Source organism: Ambystoma mexicanum, chromosome 6q (assembly GCF_040938575.1).
Source record: "Ambystoma mexicanum isolate Mex_15411 chromosome 6q, UKY_AmexF1_1, whole genome shotgun sequence".
Lineage (NCBI taxonomy): Eukaryota > Metazoa > Chordata > Amphibia > Caudata > Ambystomatidae > Ambystoma > Ambystoma mexicanum.
Genome location: NC_090937.1, coordinates 766,124,488 through 766,147,806, shown reverse-complemented (window position 1 = coordinate 766,147,806; position 23,319 = coordinate 766,124,488). Strand labels below are relative to the sequence as shown.

At 44.0% G+C, this 23,319-nt stretch overlaps 1 protein-coding gene across 2 annotated transcripts in view; it reads right to left on the bottom strand.

Annotated features, from left to right (window-relative positions):
* MND1 (meiotic nuclear divisions 1) overlaps positions 1 to 23,319 on the bottom strand; it is a 1,036,840-nt gene that overhangs the window by 643,809 nt on the left and 369,712 nt on the right. For both annotated transcript variants that reach the window (XM_069631298.1, XM_069631299.1), the window contains exon 4: positions 13,710 to 13,858. In XM_069631298.1, the coding sequence (XP_069487399.1) occupies positions 13,710 to 13,858 (149 nt within the window). The remainder of the gene's footprint in view (positions 1 to 13,709; positions 13,859 to 23,319) is intronic.

Genomic DNA, 23,319 nt, shown 5'->3' with positions numbered 1-23,319 from the left:
ATTTTATGGGACTTCTGCCAATTTTTGTATTTTTGTTTTCTTTTCCGGATCAGTTCTTTTTTTTCTTTGCCATTTTCTGTTTTTAATGCGTATAGATCTTTTCATAATTGTTTCTTTTGTATCATCACTTCTGGATCATACACATGTAATTTTTTAACTTTTGGTTTCATATATTTTCCTGAGCTTTGTTTGAATATCTGTAGAGACATGTCATATTCTACAGACATTTTTTCTTTAGATTGCCACTTATCCAAATTTTGCAATACAGTGTCAAAGTCATTTCTTTTTAACCTTAGGCGATTTAATCCAGATTCCAACTCAATTTTAGAATTCCATACCGGATTTAGTCTCGTCTTCCAGTACGAAAACACAGCGATAATTGGGTCATGATCGCTGTGAATTGATGGTATTACACGAAAACTCTGGATTTTTGTTAACAGTTTTTCCGAGACAAAGGTATAGTCCAGTATATTACTCAACATACCATTGGTTAAGGTGTTGGTGGGCAGGATCCCTTCATATTTCCATTTAATCTGTGCAGTCTCCTCACTTCCGTTTCGTCATTCCACATTTGACCACGTTTGCATTTTTTGGCCATTTTCTTTTATTTATTTCATTTTGCGTTGATCTCTTTACCTCAAAACAGTTTGCATTAAGATCACCGCAGAGGAGAATATCCATGTCTTGGTGCACTTCTCTTTTACAATCCAAACATTCCATTATTTGATCTATGAATTGTTCACTTTAATTTTTTAGGGGCTTCCAGTATACGTTCAATATGAGTAACGTTTGTGTAGGCCTTGGGGATTCCGACTGAAATTGCATTACTGTTGCCTGTATGTACGAGTTGATATTTGTGGATTCAAACACCGTTATTCCTGAACCATTTTTGATTAAGGTTAGTAGGCCTGCAGATGGTCTTCCAAGCAAGCCTCCTTTCGTCGGATTGCATAACACGGTGTATCCATCCTGGATGGGTGCAATTTTCAGCCAAGATTCTTGTATACATATTATTTCAAGATTATTTAGAGTTGGATTGAAATCACTGAAAAGATGCGGAATCCTCTGGTATTCCAGCTTCCTATTTTCCATTGATCTTCTTGGGTGGCTATAATTTCTGTTTTATGGCAAGACTGCCCACTAGCCAATTCCAATACCTCGGATCATCTTTTGATGTTTGTGTTGTATTATTTCATTCAACTATATTTTGGTTTCTTTTTATGGTTATTTTTATTTTGTTTAAGTGTTCCTTTTCATGCCTTTAAATTTGTTCTCCATTTTCATCTTCCTTTAATTGCTGTTGCGATGATTCTTTAATCTGTCTTGTTATATTACTGTTGCCACATGAGTGACTCTGGTCATATTCAGAGTTCGCTCTCTGTTTTGACTTCACAGTCTCACTTCTTTCTTTATCTTGTTTTACTCCATCCTCTTTGAAAAATTCTCTATTGATTTGCTCGGTTTTTGCTATTTCCACGGGCCCCTGGCTCTTCATCGGCATTTTGGTTAGCAACTAGTTTTGTGATCTTAAAGCCCAGCACTCTAAAGTTTTCGTGGGCCTCTAACATAATAGAGGCAAGTATAACCGAGTTTGTCACCATTTCAACTAGGTCGACACAAGCTTCAACAGGGAAACTTACGGACAGAATTTCTTCTGATTTTATAATTTTTAGTTGAGGAATATATTGTAGGAGTTTCATGACGGCTGATCTATTTAGTATTAGCCCGTCCGAATTTCTTGCCAATCTTTCAAGTATCACAACCGTGTTTGTCGGTGGTTTTGGTTTTGGCTTAGTCCATTTGTTGTTTTGTCCAGTTTTTCTTGAGATTCCGTGTCTTTCATTTTGTATTTTTATTAATATTATATTCTATACCCCCCCACATATATATGTGGTGTAAGGAGGGTAAAAAAAAAAAGTTGTCATTTTTGGCCGTCGCAATTGTTAGGTCGACATTTTGGTACGATTCTGGATAATGGATATGGGACAGTAGTTAGCCAGGCAGGAAGGGTAAGCAGAAGATTAGATTTTTTGAGGAGAGGGTGCACAAGGGAGTACTTGATGAGTGAGGGGAAGGATCCAGTGGCAAACAAGTGATTGCAGAAATCGGCCAAGGCTGGGGCAAGGGAGACACTGTTGTCCTTGATAGTTCCGGAGGAGCAGGGGAGCACCTGTTTAGATGAGACTTTCATAGAGCGTACTTGTCTAGAAACCTCCTCATCAGGAGGAATGGAAGAGAAAGAGGAGAGTAGGAGCGGAGAGGAGAGGGGTCAGAGGGCAGCCTGAGAGCAGGTGAGGGAGAGGACTGGGAAGTAGAGGAAAGTGAGGACAGGATGTCCTGCATTTTAGAAATGAATTGAGAAGCCAGAGAAGTGCATAGGGCCAGAGAAGGCAGAAGAGAGGTGGAGACTGCAGTAGGGTTGTTGAGTTCCTTGCAGATTATGAAAAGCTCAGCCGTGTTGGTAGAGGCTGCAGAAATGTGGGTTTGGATACAGGCAATCTTGGTAGAGCAGATGGATAGTCTGTATTGCCTCTGGAGCAGGCGGCAAGCCAGTTTGTCAGAGGATGAGTTGAAGTCTGGCACTTCTGCTTAGCTTCTCTGCACTTGCGTTTCAGAGCAGCCATATCAGAATCATACCAAGAGTTGCACTTGGAGGCAGGTTTCATGCAGATCCTCATGACAGTAGCAAGGATGTCCAATGTGTTGGAGATGCAGAGATGACGGTTAGTAAGGATTGGGTCTGAGTGAGAGTCGGAGCCAGGAGGAGGAGGGGCAGGGGGGACTAAAGGTGGAGGCAAAAGCGGCAGCTGACACTCGCTTCATAGGTCAAATGATGGAGAAGGTGGCTAGCAGTGCCGGTGGACGTTTAGCCGGGGGACACAGGAGGTCCAGGTGAGAGGACAGGAGCAAAGGATCAAATTAGGAGAGAGGAGTGATGAGAGAGTTGGAGATGGGAATGCCAGAAGAGATGAGAGCACCTAAGGTGTGCCTGCAGTGTGCGTCCGACCAGAGGGCAGAATGGAGAGGGAAAGAGTCTCAGAGGTTGCGGAAGAGCCCAGAAGCCGCATCAGAGGAGTCAAGGTGAATACTGAAGTCTCTGAGGAGGAGAAGCTTGGAGGAGGAGGCTAGGAGAGAAGAGGTGAGGCCAGCCCATTCTGAGAGACCTGGTCAGGGGGCCTGTAGATGGTGGCCAGAGTCAGAGAGAGGCCAGGAGAGACAGCAATCCTGGAGATAAGGCTTTCGAAAGAGGAATAGGCCTGAGTGGGAATGATGGTAGCAGGGACCCACTCAGGGAAGATCAAGTCCACTCTGCCCCTGGGCCGGTTAGGCCTGGGTTTAGAGAGGATGTTGTAACCCTCAGGAAGGAGAGTGTCAAAACTTGTGACAGAGCTGGTTGTGAACCATGTCTCGGTGAGAGCGAGGACATCTAGGTCAAGGTCTTCAAGGAGGTGGTAGATGTCAGGGAAGTAGTTGACAGAAGAGCAACCGTTGAGGTGAACTAAGTGGAGAAGCTTGCCACTTATGAAGGTCTTTCAAGGAGGGGTACAGGAGTGTGGTACACTAGTCAGAGGTGGCAGAGGGGCCAGAGGAAGGACAGCAGGAGGATTGACAGGAGAGGGGAGGAAGTAGATGAGAGACAAAAGACACCTATTGAGAAGGAGGAGGTTGGGCTGAGAGCCCCGAGCCATGATGGTGCCATTTAGGTAGACATGAATGAAGACCCTAGAGGACAAGAAGGATGCCAAGCGTACCCCCCCCTCAAACGGGTGTCACCATTAATGGGAGAGGAAAGGGGAAAGTGTAGAGACCATAAGGGGAATCCATAGGTCAGGAGCAGAAACGACAAAGAGGATGTCTGTGAAAGTCTGCCTGGAGGAAGCGTTAACATAGGTGTCAGCGATGGGCAGGCCTGGGCTGAAGGCCAGGAGGTCCTTTTTGAGCTTTCTCCTTCCAGACTACTTCAACAGAGTGATAGGATAGGTGATAGAATAGCAATTAGAGAAGATAATGCAGAGAGAAGAAGGAGGGGAGGGAGAGAGGAAGGAAACTGCAGAGCACGACCTCAACTACACCGCACAGCAATAAAACAGACAGTCCAAGTGAAAAGGGAAAGAAAGGCCTACATTACAACATACAGATCAATGCACGAACTAGAAGCAAGTTATAAGGACAGGTGGAAGGTACTAGAAAGAGGGCCAGAAGGAAAGAGCTTAATTTCTAAACATAGAGAGAATGTTACAAAACACACAGATTAGACTTTGAAAGCATAATATCAGGATACAGCCGCAGTTGCAATAGCACACAGAGTTGAATTTCCAGGAAGACAGGAAAAAGCCTAAATTCAGGTACAGCAGCAATTGCAATAACACACAGATTCGAATTTCCTAGCAAAGGTGAAAAAGCATAACTTTTAAACCACAGCAGCAATTAAAAAGAACACACAGATTGGAGATTTGCTGGCCACAGTAGCAAGTTACAAATTAAGTTAAGGCAGGTAAAGGCGAATGCAGAGTTGCGGCAGAAAATCCAGGATACAATTAGAGTCTGGGAACACAGTGTGAGGGGAAGTCCATCAAAAGTCTGTGCAGGCCAGAATGCATGGGCATAAGAGATGATGCTGAGTGAGTGGTGTAGGTCCAGGCGAGCGCAATGGGAACTCAGCGGGGAGGGACAAGGAGACAAGAGAAAAAAGAAGACAGGGAGAAGAGAAGGAAAAGGGAGGCCACATCAAAGGGGAAGCACACTGCTGGAGAAATCAGAGCAAACAACAAGGGGGTCCTGAACGAGCGCTCACTAGTGATGAGGATGAAGATGATGAAAGCAAAGAATTGGGATGGCAAGGGGCTCGGCTTAATCCAGTTGATGGACAAACCCAGGCCGAATGCCAGTTTCCAGAACCCTCCCCATGACCTCAATGCCTGTGCCGGCAAGCAGGCTCTCATCAGTCAGTGGTCTAGGTAGGGGAATATGTTAATGCCCCCGAAGTGTGGCCTTGATGGAATCCACAACTTTGGTATAGATCCTGGGGGCTATACAGAGGCCAAATGGGAGCACTGTGTAATGGAGGTGCAAGGAGCCCATGGAGAACTGCATTACATTGCAATAATAAACACATACATTCACCATAGGCTCTTAAAATGCACTAAAATTAGTTAATCAATATCAGAAGTAAGTAAATGAATGCAGCAAAGATGGAACCAAGGGTCAAGTGAATTTCCCCAACTACAGCAGTCCAAGTCCTAAGAAGAATGGGGCTATGTGCCCAAAAGTCAGAGGAGCCACAATGCTTCTCCCCAGAATGTATCTGTAGCAGGTATACTACTTGTGTTGGTGATTGTTCAAAAGAAGAGATGCAACAAAGTTACTGGGTAAGTAAAGGGTGTTCTTATCTTTCAGGTAGTACTACCTAGGTTAGACGTCCAAATGGCACTGTAATGTTGGGATACAAAGAGAATGGTTCTAAATGTTATCCTATGGCGGACAGGGGGAGACAAATATTTTGCGTTTACTTACTACCATGTGTGAGAAAACTGAAGGTGTCGCACTCGCTAGCACCCGGGGGTCTGTCATGCAGGTGGCCAGGAGGATCACCTGGATGAGGGGTCTTCGGTTAGCAGAGGTGGGACACCGGAGTGTGAGACGCAGTATCCCCTTCCTTGTAACACCTTTTCCCCATCCTACCATGTAGGATACATAGGAACTCAACCCCCCCTTTTCCCGACATGAACATTTTTCACAGACAGTTCACCATGCGCAACAACGGATTAACACCAGAGCTGTATACCTGACATGTCCCAACACAAGGGTCAGGTAATTACTGATAATTACACACACCTGACTTCCATCACACTTCCCCACACGGATAAAAGGCAGAGCACAAAAGCACACTCCGAGCAAGGCAAAACAGACGAGGAAGCAGCAGTTCGGAGATGGTAGTTTAATATGAGGAGAAAGACGGCAAGACCAGAAAGCGTTGCAAGGAGGAACTTGCCCTTGGCCTTTTCAGAGGAAAACCGCTACTTTCTAGAGCCCTTGAGAATAAGAAACATAATACAGGGAATTAAAGCTGAAGAAAGGTGTAATGTGTGTTGAGGGTGCCCGGGCTCTTCCTCACCGATAGCCAAGGCGAGGATGAGCAATTGCCCCCATGGTACTGTCAGTAGCTCCCAGTGAAGACAGCACAGCAGGTGAGTCGGAAAGACTGATAGCAGACCTATTTGTGTTAGAACCAAGGTTACAAGCAGCAACACTATATAAAGACAACTGTAACGAAGCAGCTCCCAGCTTTCTTAGGTTGACATGCTAGGTTTATTTCCAGCTTCATAGGCATCTTTATAGCAGTCAATCAGGTTACATTTAAGTTACATATAGGACAATAAACACTGGCAGCCCATCACCCAGGCAGGGGGCAGACCAACTGACCAGATTAGAACATTCATGCATGCATTCCATGACTCGGGCATAAACACTCCACATGACATCATAACATTCCTACTGTAAAGCCAAGCCATACACAACAACCATGTGCTAAGCGTTGGCGATGAGCAACTCAAGTAGAATTGGAACTGAAGAAGTAATTGAACTTTGTGATAGAACTCTGGGAGATAACCCAAGATACCATATATACAGAGTAGTTTCGCACTATTTGGGTGCCGTTAGGAACTCATGGTAGCAACAGTAAAGACAGGTACAAGTGATGACAGTTCAAGCATGTTTATTGAACCTTATAATGGGTAAGATAAACGCCTAATCTAAACCTAAATCGAAGGTGGGAGCAAGCTACGACCGTCAAATAATAATAAGGCAGTCCTAGTGGCGTCTTGTCTAATAAAAAGGACCTATACTAAAAAAATAACTATTGTCAAACATTACTTCTAAATTACCAAAAAGAGCGGGGGATAATGTTCACCAGAAAAGAAAGAAGTGTTCACAAAATGATAGGTCAGGATGGCGTGGCTGGGTCTCCCTTCCCCATGTTTTAATCACGGGACAAGGCAGGACTTCAGAGCACAGCACACTCCATGGTCTTGTCAGCAAGAGGCTCACAGTTCACGTCCAACGATATCAGAGACCTTCAGAGGTTAAGTCGCTTTCCTGCAAAAGTCTCTTGCCTTGGAAGGCTTGCAGATTCAAAATGACAAACAAACAAATGTTCTCTCGGTGATCTTGCACCTTTGGGCTATTGCTCCTCGCCCCTAGTATCTCCCTCAGCTGGGCTCGGATCCTCCTTGCAACTCGGGACTCCCTCTGTCAGGATCAGTACGGCCTTTCAAGTGAAGCATGCAATTTTCTAGAGTCTTAATGTCCTTTTGAACAACTCCTCACTGTGGACAACACTCGACCGGATTCACTCTTGTCAACACAATGTTAACGGGTGTATTAGTCTCCACCTTGTAGTTTGGGCCTCCCTCTGTTGGGTTAACTATGGCCTTTCTTTAAAACAGTTAATGTATTTCTGACACGGTTCATGTATTTCTAACAGTTCACGTAATGCTCATTTTCATCAGAAAGCAGGGTTTTCCTTCTCCTAGCTTTCTTTCGGCATCCCTTGGTCGGGTTCACACTTGCCTTATTCACAGTTCACAATCATATCGGAAATCGGGGGTCCCTTTCCATAGCTTTCCTCCAGCAACTGTTCAGAGACTTTCGATTGTACAAGGGATTCGACGTGACCCTTGTAGGATCATTACGACGCCTCCTACCACCCCTTTGCTAGGGCCTTCTGGTTCTTGTAGTTTCAAAACAGATCCCGGTCAGAGTCTTTCGAATGAGCACTCTGAGAAACCTGAAGGTGTCTCTGTGATGAGTCCCAGGGGGTCTGTCATCCAGGTGGTCAGGACACGACCATCGCTATTGGATCCAGTTCCTGGGGGCGGACAAGTGAGGGAGGATCACCTGGATGGGGTCCTCCGGGAGTGGAAATGGGATACCGACGAGTGAGATGCGGTATCCCCCTTTTTCGACAACTTTTCCCCCAACCTACCACATAGGATACACACTTTACCCCCCCACTTTTCCGACGCAAACACTTTAGCATATTACGAAGGACGACGGACTAACACTCGAGACATTTACCTGACATGTCTTAACACCAAGGTCAGACAAAGTCAGAAAACTGACCAGAACCACACACAACCGACATCCCTTTCCTTTCCCCACAGGGATAAAAGGTGGAGCACAGTATGAGCAAGGCAGACCACACAACGTGAGAGCTAACTCAGCAAGGCAGTTCAAGAGGAGGAGAAAGAGAGCGCATATGAGAGGGTGAAAAGGAGAGAAGCAACCTTGCTCTTTCCGACCAAGACCCATGAAACATCCGCAGAAGGAATCGTAAGACCGCGAACAATAGCCAGCATGTATTGCAGCAGATGTCAACAGTACACAATACCCTCATATGCTGATAACCAAGCCGGGGAGAGATGCTGGTCTCTGTGGTACCAACCTTGACTCCAAAGAGAAAGAAAGCAAAACAGTTCATCACAGCCAGTAAATCGAGGGGAGAATCGATAAGAAACCGAACTGTGTTGAACAAAAAGTAGCAAACGGCTAATTGAACTGTGAAAGCATAAAGAGCGATTGATGAGAAAGGTTGAAAACCAGGAACAGAGGAGTCCGGCACCACATTGGTGTTCACTCATGAAAATGTGGGCAATTACCCAATTGTTGAAACTACCATGACCAGAAAGCCTTGGGAAAGGCGAGTTGGGGGTCAAAGTGGTCATACAGGGGTCTTGTACAGTCAAACGTTTTTGGCCGGCAGATGATTGTGAAGCCAAGGGAAATGAATCCTGTAAGAGTGAACCCGAAAGAGGGATGCAGATAAAGAGGGGGCGAAGTCTAAAGTCCTGAAATACAGTGTATTGACAAAAGTGAACCCGGCCGAGAGATGTCCACAGTGAAGTGTATAAGAAGACATTAAGATTTGCGAAGGCACAACAAAATTGCATTGAAAACCAGAGTGAACCCGATCGAGGGAGGGAAACAGTCGAGCCGGATCTGAACCCGGAAGAGGAGGATCCAAGGGTGAGAAGCCAATACCCACCGACCTCTGAATGCAAAAAGGCTACATACAAGAGAGAAAGCCTTGTGAATGCATGCAGTGCCAGAGTAAGAGCAGACAAAGAAAAGCTAATATTCGAGAGGAGTCTGAGCCCGGAACAGGGGGACCCAGGCGTGAAGAACTGTCACCCAAATAAAACCAGAGAAGAACTTTTTGTTGAAACTTTTACTTTGAACCTGTGAAGCCCTCGAAAGCAAGAAAACATAGCTATCGGAGGTCCCGGTATCATTAAGGAACTTTCTAGGGATCTATGCCCGGAAGAGGGAGAGCCAAGGGTGGAAGGCATCACCCACATTGCATGCAGAAGGGAACATTTGTTTATTATTTCGAATACATCAGGACCACAAAGGCAAGAGACTTTTTGTAGAAAACAGACTTAACCAGCGAAGGACTCTGATTGCTGAGAGCAGAACCGTTATATCGTGCTGGGAAAGCTCGAGCGTGTGCTGTGCTCCAAAATCCTACCTTCTCCCATGCTGAAAACGTGGGGAGACCCCAAGTACCGCATCCTGACTTATTATTTGTGAAGACTTCCTTCTTTCTTATGAACATTGTCCCACACTTCTTTTTGTATTTAGTGTAAGGATTGGCAATAGGCCCTTGCAACCTTGGGCTCAACACAGTTCGGTTTTCCATCAGCTTCTGCCGACTCGCCAGCTGTGCTGTACCCGTTGGCTTCTCGGATCTCAGGAGTCAAGGATAGAACCAGGGTAGCCAACTTGCCGCTCCACCTGCGTTATCAATGCGGGAGGTCCCCATGTACCATTGAAATCTGCTGCTCCGCACACCAACTGTAACTCCCGGTCTTTTGATTTCCCTTTCGTAGGCTTTGGGGGTCTGAGTTGCAAAGGGTAAGGGCAATTCCCCCTTTGTCATCCTTCCAGGTCTCGCCCCCTTTCTCCTCTGTTTGAACTGCCCGTTTGGTGTAGCTTTCGTCCTTGCTCGAAGTGTGATTTCGTGCTCGGTCTTTAATCCCTGTGGGGAAGGTAAGGGCCATCAGATGTGCGTGGTTATTGTTATTTGCCTGACTCTGCCGGACCCGGGTGTTGGGACATGTCGGGTAAATGGCTCTGGTGTTAGTCCATTGTCTGTTACAGTGTAAGAAAGTGTTTGTGTGGGAAAAGGGGTGTGGGGGGGTAAAGATTCTAAATAATCCACAGGGTAGGATGGGGAAAAGGTGTTACAGGGAAGGGGATACCGGGTCTCAACCCTCGGTGTCCCCGAAGACCACTTGCCCAGGTGATCCTCCCCCATTGCCCCCCCTCCACTGAGGAACTGGATCCAGTAGCAATGGTCGTGTAATGGCCACCTGGATGACAGATCCCTGGGGACTAGTAAGTGAGACACCTTCAGGTTTCTCACAGTACTCACTCAAAGGTTTCTGTTAGGTATCCACCTGAGAGTGTAAAATTGTGAACTGCAACATCGAAGTGGTCCTGCAACAGGTCAGGTCAAGCCAAGCCAAGCCCTGTGCACATTTGAAAGTCTTCAATAGATATATGTACGGTAATTGGTCCAAGTTTGGGTGAGGGAAATTAATTGTTGGAAAAGGGATCTGAGCCTTACTTGAATACTTAATGAACTTTTTTGTTTGTTTGATACATCAGGTCCTCTGGATCAAGAGACGTTTGATAACTTAAGAGACTTGGACATAGAAGGCCCTGATGCATATAATAGAACTGTGTCCTCGTGCCGAAGAAGCCCAAGAGTGTGCTATGCTTGTGTTAACTGCCTTGTCTCATGCTGAAAACGTGGGGAAGGGAGGCCAACGGCCTGAACATCCTGATTTATCATTTTGTGAACAATTCTTTCTTTGTCATGAACATTTCCCCACACTATTTTTAACTTGGCATTAAGGATTGGCAATAGTTTTTTTTTTTAGCATAGGCCCTTTTATTTTGACAAGACTGCACTAGGACTGCATTATTATTATTTGATGGTCGTAGCTTGCTCCCATCTTAGATTTAGCTTTAGATAGGCATTTGTCACACCCTTGATCAGGTTCAATAAACACCCTTGAACTGTGGTCACTTGTGTCTGTCTTACTTTGATACCAAACAAACAAACAAACAAACCATGACTTCCTTACACCTGGACTCTGATTTTCCCAGATGACATGGAGGGTCAATGGGGGAGGGGTGTTGCTGGAAGTTGGATTTCCAGCCGTTGGTTCTGGTGAGAGGTGGCCAGGAGCTGCTGTTGCATGGATTCTTCCGGTCAGGTCCAGATGCAAGATGCAACCCCTGGCGATGAGGAAATGCAAGATTCAAAGATGCAGTCCTCTTGACGACACTTCACAGGACAGGGAAAAGCAAGTTCCAGCAACAGCCACCGCACATAGAAGATGGCAGGCGTCCTTCCAGACTTGGTTGAAGAAGCTTCTCTAGGAAAGGTTCCCTTGATGCTGGGACGCTGAGATTTGCAGGGAAGGCGGCTTACACCACAAGTTGCTGACCACTGAAGTTCCGGATGCGAGATAACCCATGAGAGAGCTGGTCAGTCCACCGGGTGGTCCAGGGACACTCGGCTGGATACTAGAGAAGGCCTTGAGACTAGCTGGTCCCGCTAGTTCAAGAGATGAAGCACCGCTCAGGTTATTCGTAGATCGAATGGAATTCAACAGGGCTTCACCGGGCCAGATGCAGGAAGGGATGTCAGGCCTAATCAGGAGTCTTCTTTCTTGATCTGAATAAATGGCTGCAGTCTCTTCTTATCCAAAATCCAGCCTGGAAGCAACAATAAGCCCGTTCATGGTAAGGATCTGCATCATTCAAACAGCCAGTAGTTGTCCATTGAGAGTCAACTACTGGTTAAACTCATGACCCACACCTAGACTCTCAGACACAACAGATTTGGAGTGGGATCAGACAGTCCTGCCCCCTCCTGGGCTAAACATACACACAAAGGCAGCACTACCCCCATGAAAGCAGCAGCATTCCCGGGGTAAGTGCATGACCTTCTATGGGATTTCCTGACCTGGAAAGGCAGGAAGAAGGTCAAACTACAATAGGGCTAAAGAACAAGTGAAAATCTCATGGCACAGCCATTTTGGGACACTAGCCAATGCGGTAAACGTAAATGTGCACACTCAAAATAATGCAATAAAATGTGATGATGTATGTGTAGTTTCTTTGCTTTCTATTAATAGGTGGTAAATAAGGGAGAGTAACCCAATCCAATGAGGGTGCTAATTGTGCTAGGGGATACAATCATCTTGAAGTACTCCTAGCTCAACATTTGGGGGAGTGTGGCTGCTTTTTACTCCTGTGCTTTATTGAAAGAAAATGCCTTTACATTTTTGCTAAAATGGCACTTAACCCCTGACAGACAAGATAAGGTGACCTCTGAATCTCTTTGTTGTGTTGGCTTAGATGCACCGACTGAGAAGCTATGCCCAAAGAGATTATGGGCCAGATTACAGGAATCCTTCTCACTTTTGATCACTGTGCCATTTGGCATATGAAAGCTACAGAGAAAACTGGGTTAAAGCTCAAAAATAGTTTTCCGAGCCTCCTAAAGCTATAGGATCTTTTCACTAGAATGGTAGGAAATAATTAATTACTGTCTATTATTCTGTTGCCGGTAGAAGGCTCCATGTGTTAATATCCCCGCAAAAATATCGCAATACAAAAACATCGCCATTTTTTTGCAGCAATATTGAGCCATGGACCCTGCGCGGGACACCCCCGCAACCCCTGCATTATTTTAAAATGTGCGGGGGACACCCCCACAAACCCCGCTCGCACAAATTATCCTCCCAAAAATATTGCCTATGGCGAGACAAACAACCATACGTACGGCGATAGTTTTGGTGGGGATAGTATGTCGGGATACCCAGCAGAAGCCATCTCACCTTATAATATCATGCTAGACTGGAACATTTCAATTTCAATGTTGTATTGTCATACCTGAGAATGTTCTGTCAAAACTCCCAACTGGAGTCATGGTAGTACCTAGGCTCAAAACATCCATCTTTTTGTAGGACCAGACCTCTCAGAGTAATGGCACTGATGAAGTGTCCCAACTTTATCGATGGCTCTGCTTTATGAATGGTTACACACACACAAAACCCCACCTCCATCAATTGAAATGTATAAGGAAAGAAAATGAAGACCTGGCTTTTGTGAGGAGTGCAGTCTCACATCACGCTATCAGGAGCTTTTAAAGTCCTGCCATCCCAGGAAGCATATGGTAATATGTAGAAGCCATTTATTTGTAGATGAAAGGTAACATATGCAAGAGTCTGTGGTCGGCTCACAAGTTTAATTTTTAAACTATGGAACTCCCTCGCTGAGATCTTTTTCTAGTTTAAATGCCATAATACCTCCATAATCATGCTTACCAATCAGTCATATGCAATTCGCGGGTATTTAACATGTACATATATAATGAGCAGTTCTGTAAAACTGTAAATGAACATATACACATTTTTCAATTAGTACAACTGAGCGAATAATCTTTATAAGAAGCATTTATAACCAACTGGCAATCAAGTACGGAAAGCACAGAAATGTGTCAATATTCAATAACATCTTAAATAAAAAATATTTACAAAAATTACAACAACATAAATCACACATGCACATAAGGGCTTTAGCTTCAGTACTTATAAGGCATAGATGACATATTGCTTATGCCACTGATTTACCTGTGTTTCCAGGGACTCCAACTTGCGTTTCCGTGCATGAAGAGCTTTGCTTGGAAAAGCCCAAAAGTAGTTTGAAGTTCCAATTCTTTCAGTGTCGACCATGGCATCATCAACTAAGCTTTGCAAGATCTCTTTTACAGACATTGATGCTGTAAAAATGTTAAACACATACATATAGTGTCACTGTAAAGCAAAGCGTTTATTATTAGAAATCTAATGGTCTAAAACAGAAATATACTTGTTCCACTTTGGGGCCTAGATAAATTCAAGATGGGTCAGTAGCAGATGGGCTGGACAGGATATTAAAAAAGGTAATACTTTGTGCATATCCATACAGATCGATGAGCAAATCTCCCCGCACTCTTCACCAAAAAAACAAAACTAGAGGGGTTTCTGTAGGACTTCACTATGGTGCCAGAGGGGATAGTGATAAAGAGGCACAGTGAACATCACACTTGGGGTAGTGGGGTTTGGTTCAGATTGGTAACGCTAAGAAGCTGGAGATTCAAGTTATGCACCTGAAAAGATCAAAGAGATGAAAGGAGATTTACATTATCACCGCTTAGTGGGTTTAACTGTCAGGGTCAACTGTTCAGCAAAAAGATGGTATGCAATCATGTAAGTACACATGTTAGCCAAGTAAGGTTAAGTGATCAATTTCCAATGGGGGATTTTTTAGTACTATGTTAAAATCTATGAGGTACCCAACCACACTGCAGCACTTCTTCTTGAAACAATTGCCAAGTCGTATCATGGTTTGCAGCTTTTCCATTGATTCCTACCACCCACAGTCACCTTCTGAGATGCAGCAGGCATTCAGAGCCTGTGCCCTGGAAGAGGCACCTTCAAATGCTGCAGCTCAAAGCAGGCCACAGCACAGTTTAGGCCAGGGGTCTCTCAAAGCCCAGAGAGGAGTGGGTTGCGTTTGAACTGTCTCCAGCAACTCCTCTGTCCCCTCTGACTTAACCATTCAGCAAACTAACTTTCCATTAAGCTTCATCATCATCAATAGTGAAATAGTGAATCGGGTTGCCCAATGAGCTCTTGCTTGGCCGTTGTATTCCTGGAGTCAGCATCGTGTCTGTGGGCCAGGTCGAGGTGACAGAGTGGTCCACACTAAAGCATCAGGTTCATCTATCCTCACCCAGAAAAGATTATTAATTGGCCTGGTGGCCAGTAAAAGCAATGTCACTGTGAATGAGTTGCAATCTGCCCCCTTGACAGTTTTGCCACCATGTATGCAGCTACACACTTGTCTAGGGCTATCGGTGATACAACATCCCGAGTACCAGAGTGGAATGATCGGTTCAGACCACTGAAAGAAGTGGAACACAGGCACATAACTGTGATAACTGTGATACAGCTGCTGGTAATCGACTACATTGTTGTGGGGAAAATACTTCATTCTAAAATACAAAGCTCCTTGAAACAAAACTAGAAAAAATTAAGCAGTTCTCTCATGCACAATGCTGTATATGCTTCACACAACTATCTCCACCAAACCAATCACACAATGAATTGCTGCAGCCGTGACACTCCCACCCACACATTACAGCCGAGAACAAGAATCTTCCATGAAGCCTGGCCCGCATCAGAGTTGCTGTAGGTAACCTTGCCCCCAAAGTTACAGAAGATACGCAATGAAGATTGTTAATGGAATTCTCCCACCTAAGTAATTGTCGAGCCATGTTTTTGAATCACAAGCACTTAGTAGCCATGATGCCACCACTCACAAGCAGACAGTGTTCCTAATGCTGTAGATAAATTGATAACGTTAATGATGATATATAGGTTTACTATCTACGTGTCTAGAGGACAGGACAAAATAGGTATGCAAACTTAAAACAAACAACTTCAGGTTGTATAAACAGAAAAGAACTAATGATTACAAAATTATTTGTCTGGAAAGAAAAGAACCAATGGTTGCACATTCGTCACGTGTGTTACTCCAGTGGGTAAGATACATGTAAGGAACAGACAACCATTTTTGAACTAAGATGAATCCCGTGTGGCCAGGAGACAGCAGTCGCTAACTGATTCGGACCCTGGGGCAGTTACATGAGGGAGGATCACATGGGAGGAGACAACTACCGGGGAGATGTTATGACTTTATTGGAGGGGTCACAGTGTCCCCTCCTTTCCCATGTGAAAGACCCCTGACCCTCCACGACCTCAGTGGCCTATTGTCAAATAAAGATTCCCCCCCTGTAGAAGTAGTCAAGAAACCTTTTCTCTACTTAATTCTAGTCAAGGTCCCACCATTCCCACAAAAACCCATAACTCACACCTAACACCTTTTGTTCTTATTGTACCTTTATGTAAAGTCCAGGAGTAAACCCCTTTAAGATTAAGAGTCCAAAGGGAACCATGATCTCTAATCCTGATGTACCTTTTTATGAAGTCTGTGTGACAAACTATACAGGAGTTAAAAGCCCAAAGAAAGTTATGGACATCAACTCCCATAACCACTCCGATACGGAGACGATGAGGACAAGGGAGTTTGTGCACCATGACAGGAGCCAGAAATACAACATGCAAACTAGTTCTTTTCCAAACCTGCAATGAGCGGAACATTTAAAAATGGCAACCACATTATAGAAGAGAGAAGTGCAAGGACGAGCAGTGCTGGAGGAGATGTTCCCATCCACGCTGGGGCCCCTGAACGCAAGGCACACCAACAAGGCCAGTGGGGTAGGAAGAGCCATGGAGATGCCGGGAGAAAAGCAGGAGCTCCTGGAGGTTCGGTTGCTCGATGAGGCAGCAGACGTCATCCCGGGAAGAGAAGGAGAACTGACGTGCAACAGCAGGGTGCTGGAGGTGTCGGCAGACTCCAACCCGGAAGGCTGAAGCAGAAGCCATAACAGAGAGGGGCGTACAACCCAAACGCTGGAAAAGACCAGCGAGTCTGCCCAAAGCTGCTGGGGACCCTCGGCCGTTATGACAACCGCAACAACAAGTGATTTAATGGTACAAGTTTACTAAAGCAGCAAATATAAAGAGGTAAAGTGTGCTTAAATGCAATCAAGGCAAAGTACAAAGACAAAGTTTGTTTGAATTCAGCCAAAGCAAAGTATAAAGGCAAGATTCAATAAAAATGTTTGAATGCCAACAAGACAAAGTATAAAGGCAAACCCCAATGAAATACAGATGCATGAGATTAATGAGGAGAAGTTTGAGCAAAATACATTTGAATAAAATATTACCACGGATAGATATACCAAGCAGCACATGCTATGTACTGTTGTGGTATGTTAAAGAACTGTGAAACGTATAAGAGCTCTGGCAGGTGAATATCGAAGGTAGCTAAATTCGTGTAAAGGAACCGTGCAACACAAGTACTGGCGAGAATACCAGGCAGTTGAAATGGTACACAGTTTCCTGGCAGGAGAGTACACAAGGTGATCTGAGAATCCTAAAGAGTAGTCCTGGAAGGCGAGTACAGCAGACCGCTGAAAATTGTATAAAGATTGCTGGCAGGGAGAATACCCGGTAATATGCCGAGAAACAAGTAGTACTTTTACAAATAAATTGTTACAGAATGTTTTGCTTGAACAGAAAACTTTTGTTGAACAAGAACTTTGTGAGTCCATTAAAGACACCAAGTGTTCAGGATACCAATCGGACATCACACACCAGACCAGGACACTTGGTCTTCTCCTGTAATATGGCGCTCAATAGGAATGCTTTTTCTTTAATTTCAATTAATTAAAATTGAGCCAATACCCGACCTGTCTCACACCCACTTTAACAAATATCCTGGGTCACAATGGACCATGAACCAGGCCGGTTGGTGAAAATACAATATTTATTTATTTTTAGAATTCACAAAAATCACACACATTTTAATATTGGATCACTACAATAAACCTTCTACATGAACATATCCAAAGCACAATTGAATAGGACCACTTTTTGAATTAGGATAGATAGCACCCAAGTTAAGGTTTCCCGCTGCAATGTTCCCTCAACCCACAAATAATTCTAATTCTCAGTGGATAGAAGGAAGCAGCAGGTAAATCAGGGATAAGAGGCAGCAAACAAACAAAATCTGACCTTCCCTCACAAAATAAGAGGCGAAAAGCCTTTGCAATAGCATGAAATGACACTCAGAAATGGACAAATATTTAATGTGCTGTTAAATCTTTGACACAAATATGATTTCTCATGACAACAGGAATGCATGAACACTAGCAATCACAAGGCAAAGGATCAACAAGAGGCATACAATTAAAAAACAAGTGGAAAGTTAAAAGATGCTGCAGCCGAATTCACACGTTGGAAGGTTGCATTTTCTCAATTCCCGTTTAAAGTGAAACAAATTTTATGAAAAATGGGTGAAATACTTGGATTTTCAATGTGGATTTTGGACAGGGGAATAGATATATATCATAGGGACAATATAGAGGTGAAAGGAGGTCTTCGCCTGGTGAATTGAGAGAGACTTGGAAGGTAGAGTGAGGTTCGTTTTTAGGAAAATATAGCAGTGAAAAAGAGAAAGTCGGTTTTAAAATGAAATGCAAATTTTACTTAAACTAGATTTAACGGCTAGAAAAGAGAAACGCCACGCGTGAATATAAAAGTTACCCTGCAGTTGTAACCCTTCAAGCAGTGTACCCCTTTTCTTTAGGGAAAATTAATTAGTTTAATCAAAATATCGCTAATGACTTATGATCTATGCCAGACAGAAATGAAGAGAAAAGTGGCGCTAACGCTTGGAGATCAAGGACAAGATGCACAGAGAATTCTGACAGTTGGACAAGTTATCAGGATATGGATAGGGTTGCTTAGAGAGGGGAAAAAAGAAACAAATCAAGATGGGGAGACTGTTTCTCTGGTATGGGAAAATACTCACAGTCCATGATTGAGTTTTGGGATTTTGAAACGGTCAGGGTTCTGGTCACAAAAGATTCTGGTCACTGGATAGCGGACTCTCCTGTCAAAAGACAGCTGGGCAAAGGTCTGGTCACCGGATGGCAAGTACAGCTGGATGCAGGTAGTGGACAAGCCGGTCTGGTCTCACGATACTAAAGTTACCACAGCTTTTCACCTGGTTAATGGGACTTTAGTGGGATTTCTGGATCAAGGCCTTTGCTCAGATGGTTCAGCTATGCTTTGGCCTAGCAGGAGTAGGGTCAGCTCTGCTTTTGGCCTTTCAGTGGGATCTGGAATCAGCTATGCTTTGGCTTTGCAGTGGGATCTGGAGTCTGGCAGGATGAATGTGGAAGATCAAGAATGCGGGCGCAGGAAATTCAGGAAAAGCAAAACCTCTAGTTCTGTCAACCACTTTTTATGTAGAGCATGGTGACATCATAGAAGTATATGGTAGGGCAGGCTTAGCTAAGCACGCCTCTAAACCACTGGATTGGTCAGGGGTAATGGTTGATGCCTTGTTTACAGGTGGTTGGGTTTCAAGGAATTGATGTCAGATTTATGATGCAAGTTTTACAATGTTAAAAACCTCCCAAAGTTAATTTTGCCACAACCCAATTTTGTCATAAATGGCACATTTGTACAGTAGAAGCATTTTAACAAATTACATAAGATTACATATTTTGTGCAGCTCATGACAGTCCAACTCTACAGTTTGTGAGACTCTGTTTCGTCCGTTTAACAGTTTTTGTTGTTTTTAGTGAGAAATCTTTAGCCTAAAATTCCATGACTTAATACACGGGCGTGGATTATCATTAGGCATGTAAGTATTAAAATTTGCAATGGCATCATGGATACTTTCCTTGTAATACCCAATTCTCTGCCATTTCTATTCCCCATATGGCAGTGAAGTCTATGACGTCTTAAATTAAAGCCCATAAAATCACATTTAAACTGTTAACTTTTCACATTTTTGCAAAGTCCTGTTGCAAAGATAAAAGTCTGAAAAGTATCTTAATAAAATAGCTGTTTAAACCAAATAGTCAGCATTGTCCTCTAAATATGGTCATGCCTTTCCAGGCCATTCCCCTAGGTCCAGGGTTTGTCATGGAGTTTTTCTTTTAAGCTTCTTGTAGAAGTCCCACGGAGGTGTGATTTTCTTTTTCACATCCTTGTGTCCCAGAATTTCTATTGTAAGAGGCCCCTGCCCAGACCAATGTCTGATGAGTATGTGAACTTTCTTTGCCTTGGTCAGTCAAAGTTTTCCAACCTAGTAATTATCACTTTCATGTCCTGGAAGTTTATGGTGGTTCCTTTTGGGGGAAGCCTTAGCTTAGCGAGCAGGGAAAAACCTGTTCTGGAGCTTGCAAAATCCAGCCAATGCAGTTTAATTTCTTTTCTTTTATTTTGTCCTGGATCAAAACAAACCTGTTGGATAAAACATCCCCTATATGTTTCCCAGCAACAAACCCCTTTATATTGCTAGGCACAGACAAGTTTTTGTTCATCATGGTACTTTTAAAACAGGCATTTTCTGGTTTGCAAAAGCCCATTTTTGCATGTGTAAAGCCAGCCGGCATTTTCTTTGCAAATTCGGTTTGTCTCTTCCATCTGCACTTCCACATTGTTTTGTAGCCATAGTTAGCTTCTTGTACACAACAGTCTGTACAAGGCAAAGGTCTCCTGAAATTGACATGTGCACAGAAAGCTAGAATTTCATTTCAAGCAGTGATTTTTGACATTTTGTAACAAAAGTTTAAGCGCTTTTCCGTGCAGCTGAAGTAAAGCTTTTGTTGATTTTCTCACAGATTTGGCTGGCACAACCTGCGATTCAGGAATAAGGCTCTTTTCTGATGGAGCACAATGTGAATATGGCTGGGCATGAAAAGGTTTTTTTGATAAAGGTAGTGTGATGAAGAACAGGGAAAAATAGCATCAGAGCGGCATCATTTTAAAAGGTGAAATATTCCCTTTTTCAATAGGAACTTTGGGCTTGCAGCAAAGCAGCGCTGCTTTTTCACCCCATTTCTTTAAGACAAACAAGAACACACCCTAGTAGCCTTTCTCGGGGTGCTTCCTGTTCCATCTCGCCCGATGGTGCTTGGCAACACAGTGCAGACCTCCTTTTGTCGCTGCAAAACGCAGTTTGGATACAATGGTACTCACAGGAGCCAGCACAGCCATTTTGCTGGTTCAGCTAAAGTGCAGCTTGGTGATGTGGGGAAGTATTCTGTTGAGTTGGTCAATGTAGCCCACAAATCCCCACCTCCCATACTTTTCTGAGACTTTGTCGAGGGAGAGTAGGGCAAAGTGGGTTTCATTGGTAGGGCAAACCGGGGTTCATCAAGTAGGACAAAATGAGGTTCATCAGCTAGGGCAAAATGAGATTCATCAGGTAGCGGGACACAACAATCCTCTTGCTTTCTCTCATTTGCGCGTGGCACGACACCCACAGCTTTCCCTGAGGTCTTCCTTTATGATGTTGAGTGACACCCCCAGATTTTCTCCGATTTCTCCTTTCTCCTTTCCAGGTCCCCGGGGAGGTCCTCCGTGTTGTTTGACGGGCGCAACCAGTAGGAATCTATAAGATAAAGAACCGGTTACTACATTTTCCCACGGACTGCCCACCGGAAAGGGTGACAACAGTGGGACACACATACATTGCAATAATTACAATATTCAGATAACAAGACAAAGGTTCACTCACAAGACACATATCTATGGATTTTGGGAATCCCTTACATCCTGACAATGAAGAAAAACCCTCCCATTTAAATAATTTTACCTATAAATTTATCTGTTCCCTTCTGGTTCTTCTTTTTTCTTATTCTCATGCTTCAGATGTCTCCTCTATTTGATTTTCTCGTGGCTCCTCAATTTGCTGCAAAGTGTGCCTAGGGTGACAACTTTTTAACTGATTAATATGGACCCATTTCTCTTCCGTCAGTTCTCCTTTGAGGATGCGGATTCTGTAGGCGTCAGGTGAATCTACAATCTCAAAAGGACCCTGCCAGTTTGGTAAACATTTACACTCTTTGGTATGGTTCCTTTGGAAATTGTACAAGTAGACCTGTCTCCTACCTGGTATTCCTTTTGGTTGTTTTTAAATCATATTGAGTCTTCATACCCTCTGCAGATTTTTCCAGATTCTGCTAAGCATACGCAAAAGCATGATGAAGGTGTTTTCTTACATTCTCAACATACTCATGAGTTGTGGAGGCCTTTATCAGTGTCTGCTCTTGTGTTCCATAGAGCAGATGCTGAGGTAGCACAATTCTTCGTCCAGTCATCAGCTCAAATGGAGACATCTTGGTTGCAGAAGAAGGTGTAGATCTGATGACCATCAGGACAAGCGGTAATCGGATATCCCAACTTGGCTCAGAGTCTGCCACAAGCATTTTTAGAATGCTCACAATTGTTTTGTTGTACCTCCCAACTCCCCCACTAGAGGACCGACGGTATGCAATGTGAAGTTTCCTTTTTACACCAAGTATCTCCCACATCTTTGTCATTAATTCGCTGGTGAAGTGACTACCTCGGTCTGACTCAATACTTTGGAGTAGGCCAAAACATGAGAAGATGTGGTTGATTATCAGGGCAGCTGCTGTTTCTGCCTTGCAATTTGGGGCGAGGAGACATTCCACCCATTTGGTAAACAAGCATATTACTGTTAACATGTACTTGTTCTCCCTAGAGGAGCGAATCACGAGCCCGATGAAATATACTTGTAAATCTGACAGGCAGTGTCACCCCCCTCTTCTGGAAGGGAGCTCGGTGTGTGAGTGATGTTAGCTAGAATTGTGCACACACAAGACACCCATTCAAGTATTGGTCGAGGTCCTGCCCCATGTGTAGCCAGTATGCAACCTCCTGCAAGATTTCTAAAGTAGTGTGAAACCCCTGATGACCGGCTGTGGCCGTGTCATGGGTGTGACTTAGCATCAGGCTTCGAAATGAAGTAGGTACCACCCACTGGTCAAAACACAACTGTATAAAAGCTACTAGCAACAACCTGAAAACCCAGGGATTTTAGGGTTTGGTTTTACGATCTGGACCTATCCTTGGGTTTTCAGGTTGTTGCTAGTAGCTTTTATACAGTTGTGTTTTGCCTAATTTTGTGTGTGAATAATATCTAAGGGCAATACACTGTCAACTTATAGAAACTGCCCCATTGTTTGCTAATAATACCACCCACTGGTCACCGCCAGATATGGATCTCCTTACCAACAAACATTCTTGGATTCGGTACATTTTTTGACATTTCATCAACACCCTGAGGTCCTCTTTCCCAATGTAATCGGTGTCCGTCAGGGCAAAGTTCTCAGGGTTCTCAATGTGTTGATAACATTTTCCAATAATCGAATTCCCTTTTTGTGCCGTGATTAAATCAGCATCTGGGGTCTCCTTACTCCACTGGGCAGCTGAGAGTTAATTGTAAGCATTTGTCTGGGACCTAGTGATAGCAGTGACCTGGATTTCCCCCAACAGGGACTCGATCTCAAGGAAATTCCCCCCCCCCACCCATGCATGGCTCTGGTTTTGGCCAGCTGATCAGCTAGGTTGTTTCCAGTTTTGTCTGGCCCCTCTATTCTGGAATGACCACTGATCATCTTCCAATAGATGGTCATCCCACTAGAGGTGACCAGATCATCAATATTTTGGATTAGCTTGCCATGTTTGAAAGGTTTGTTATTAGCACATAGCATGCCTCCGGTTTTTCAATTAACCAGGTGCTCCACGA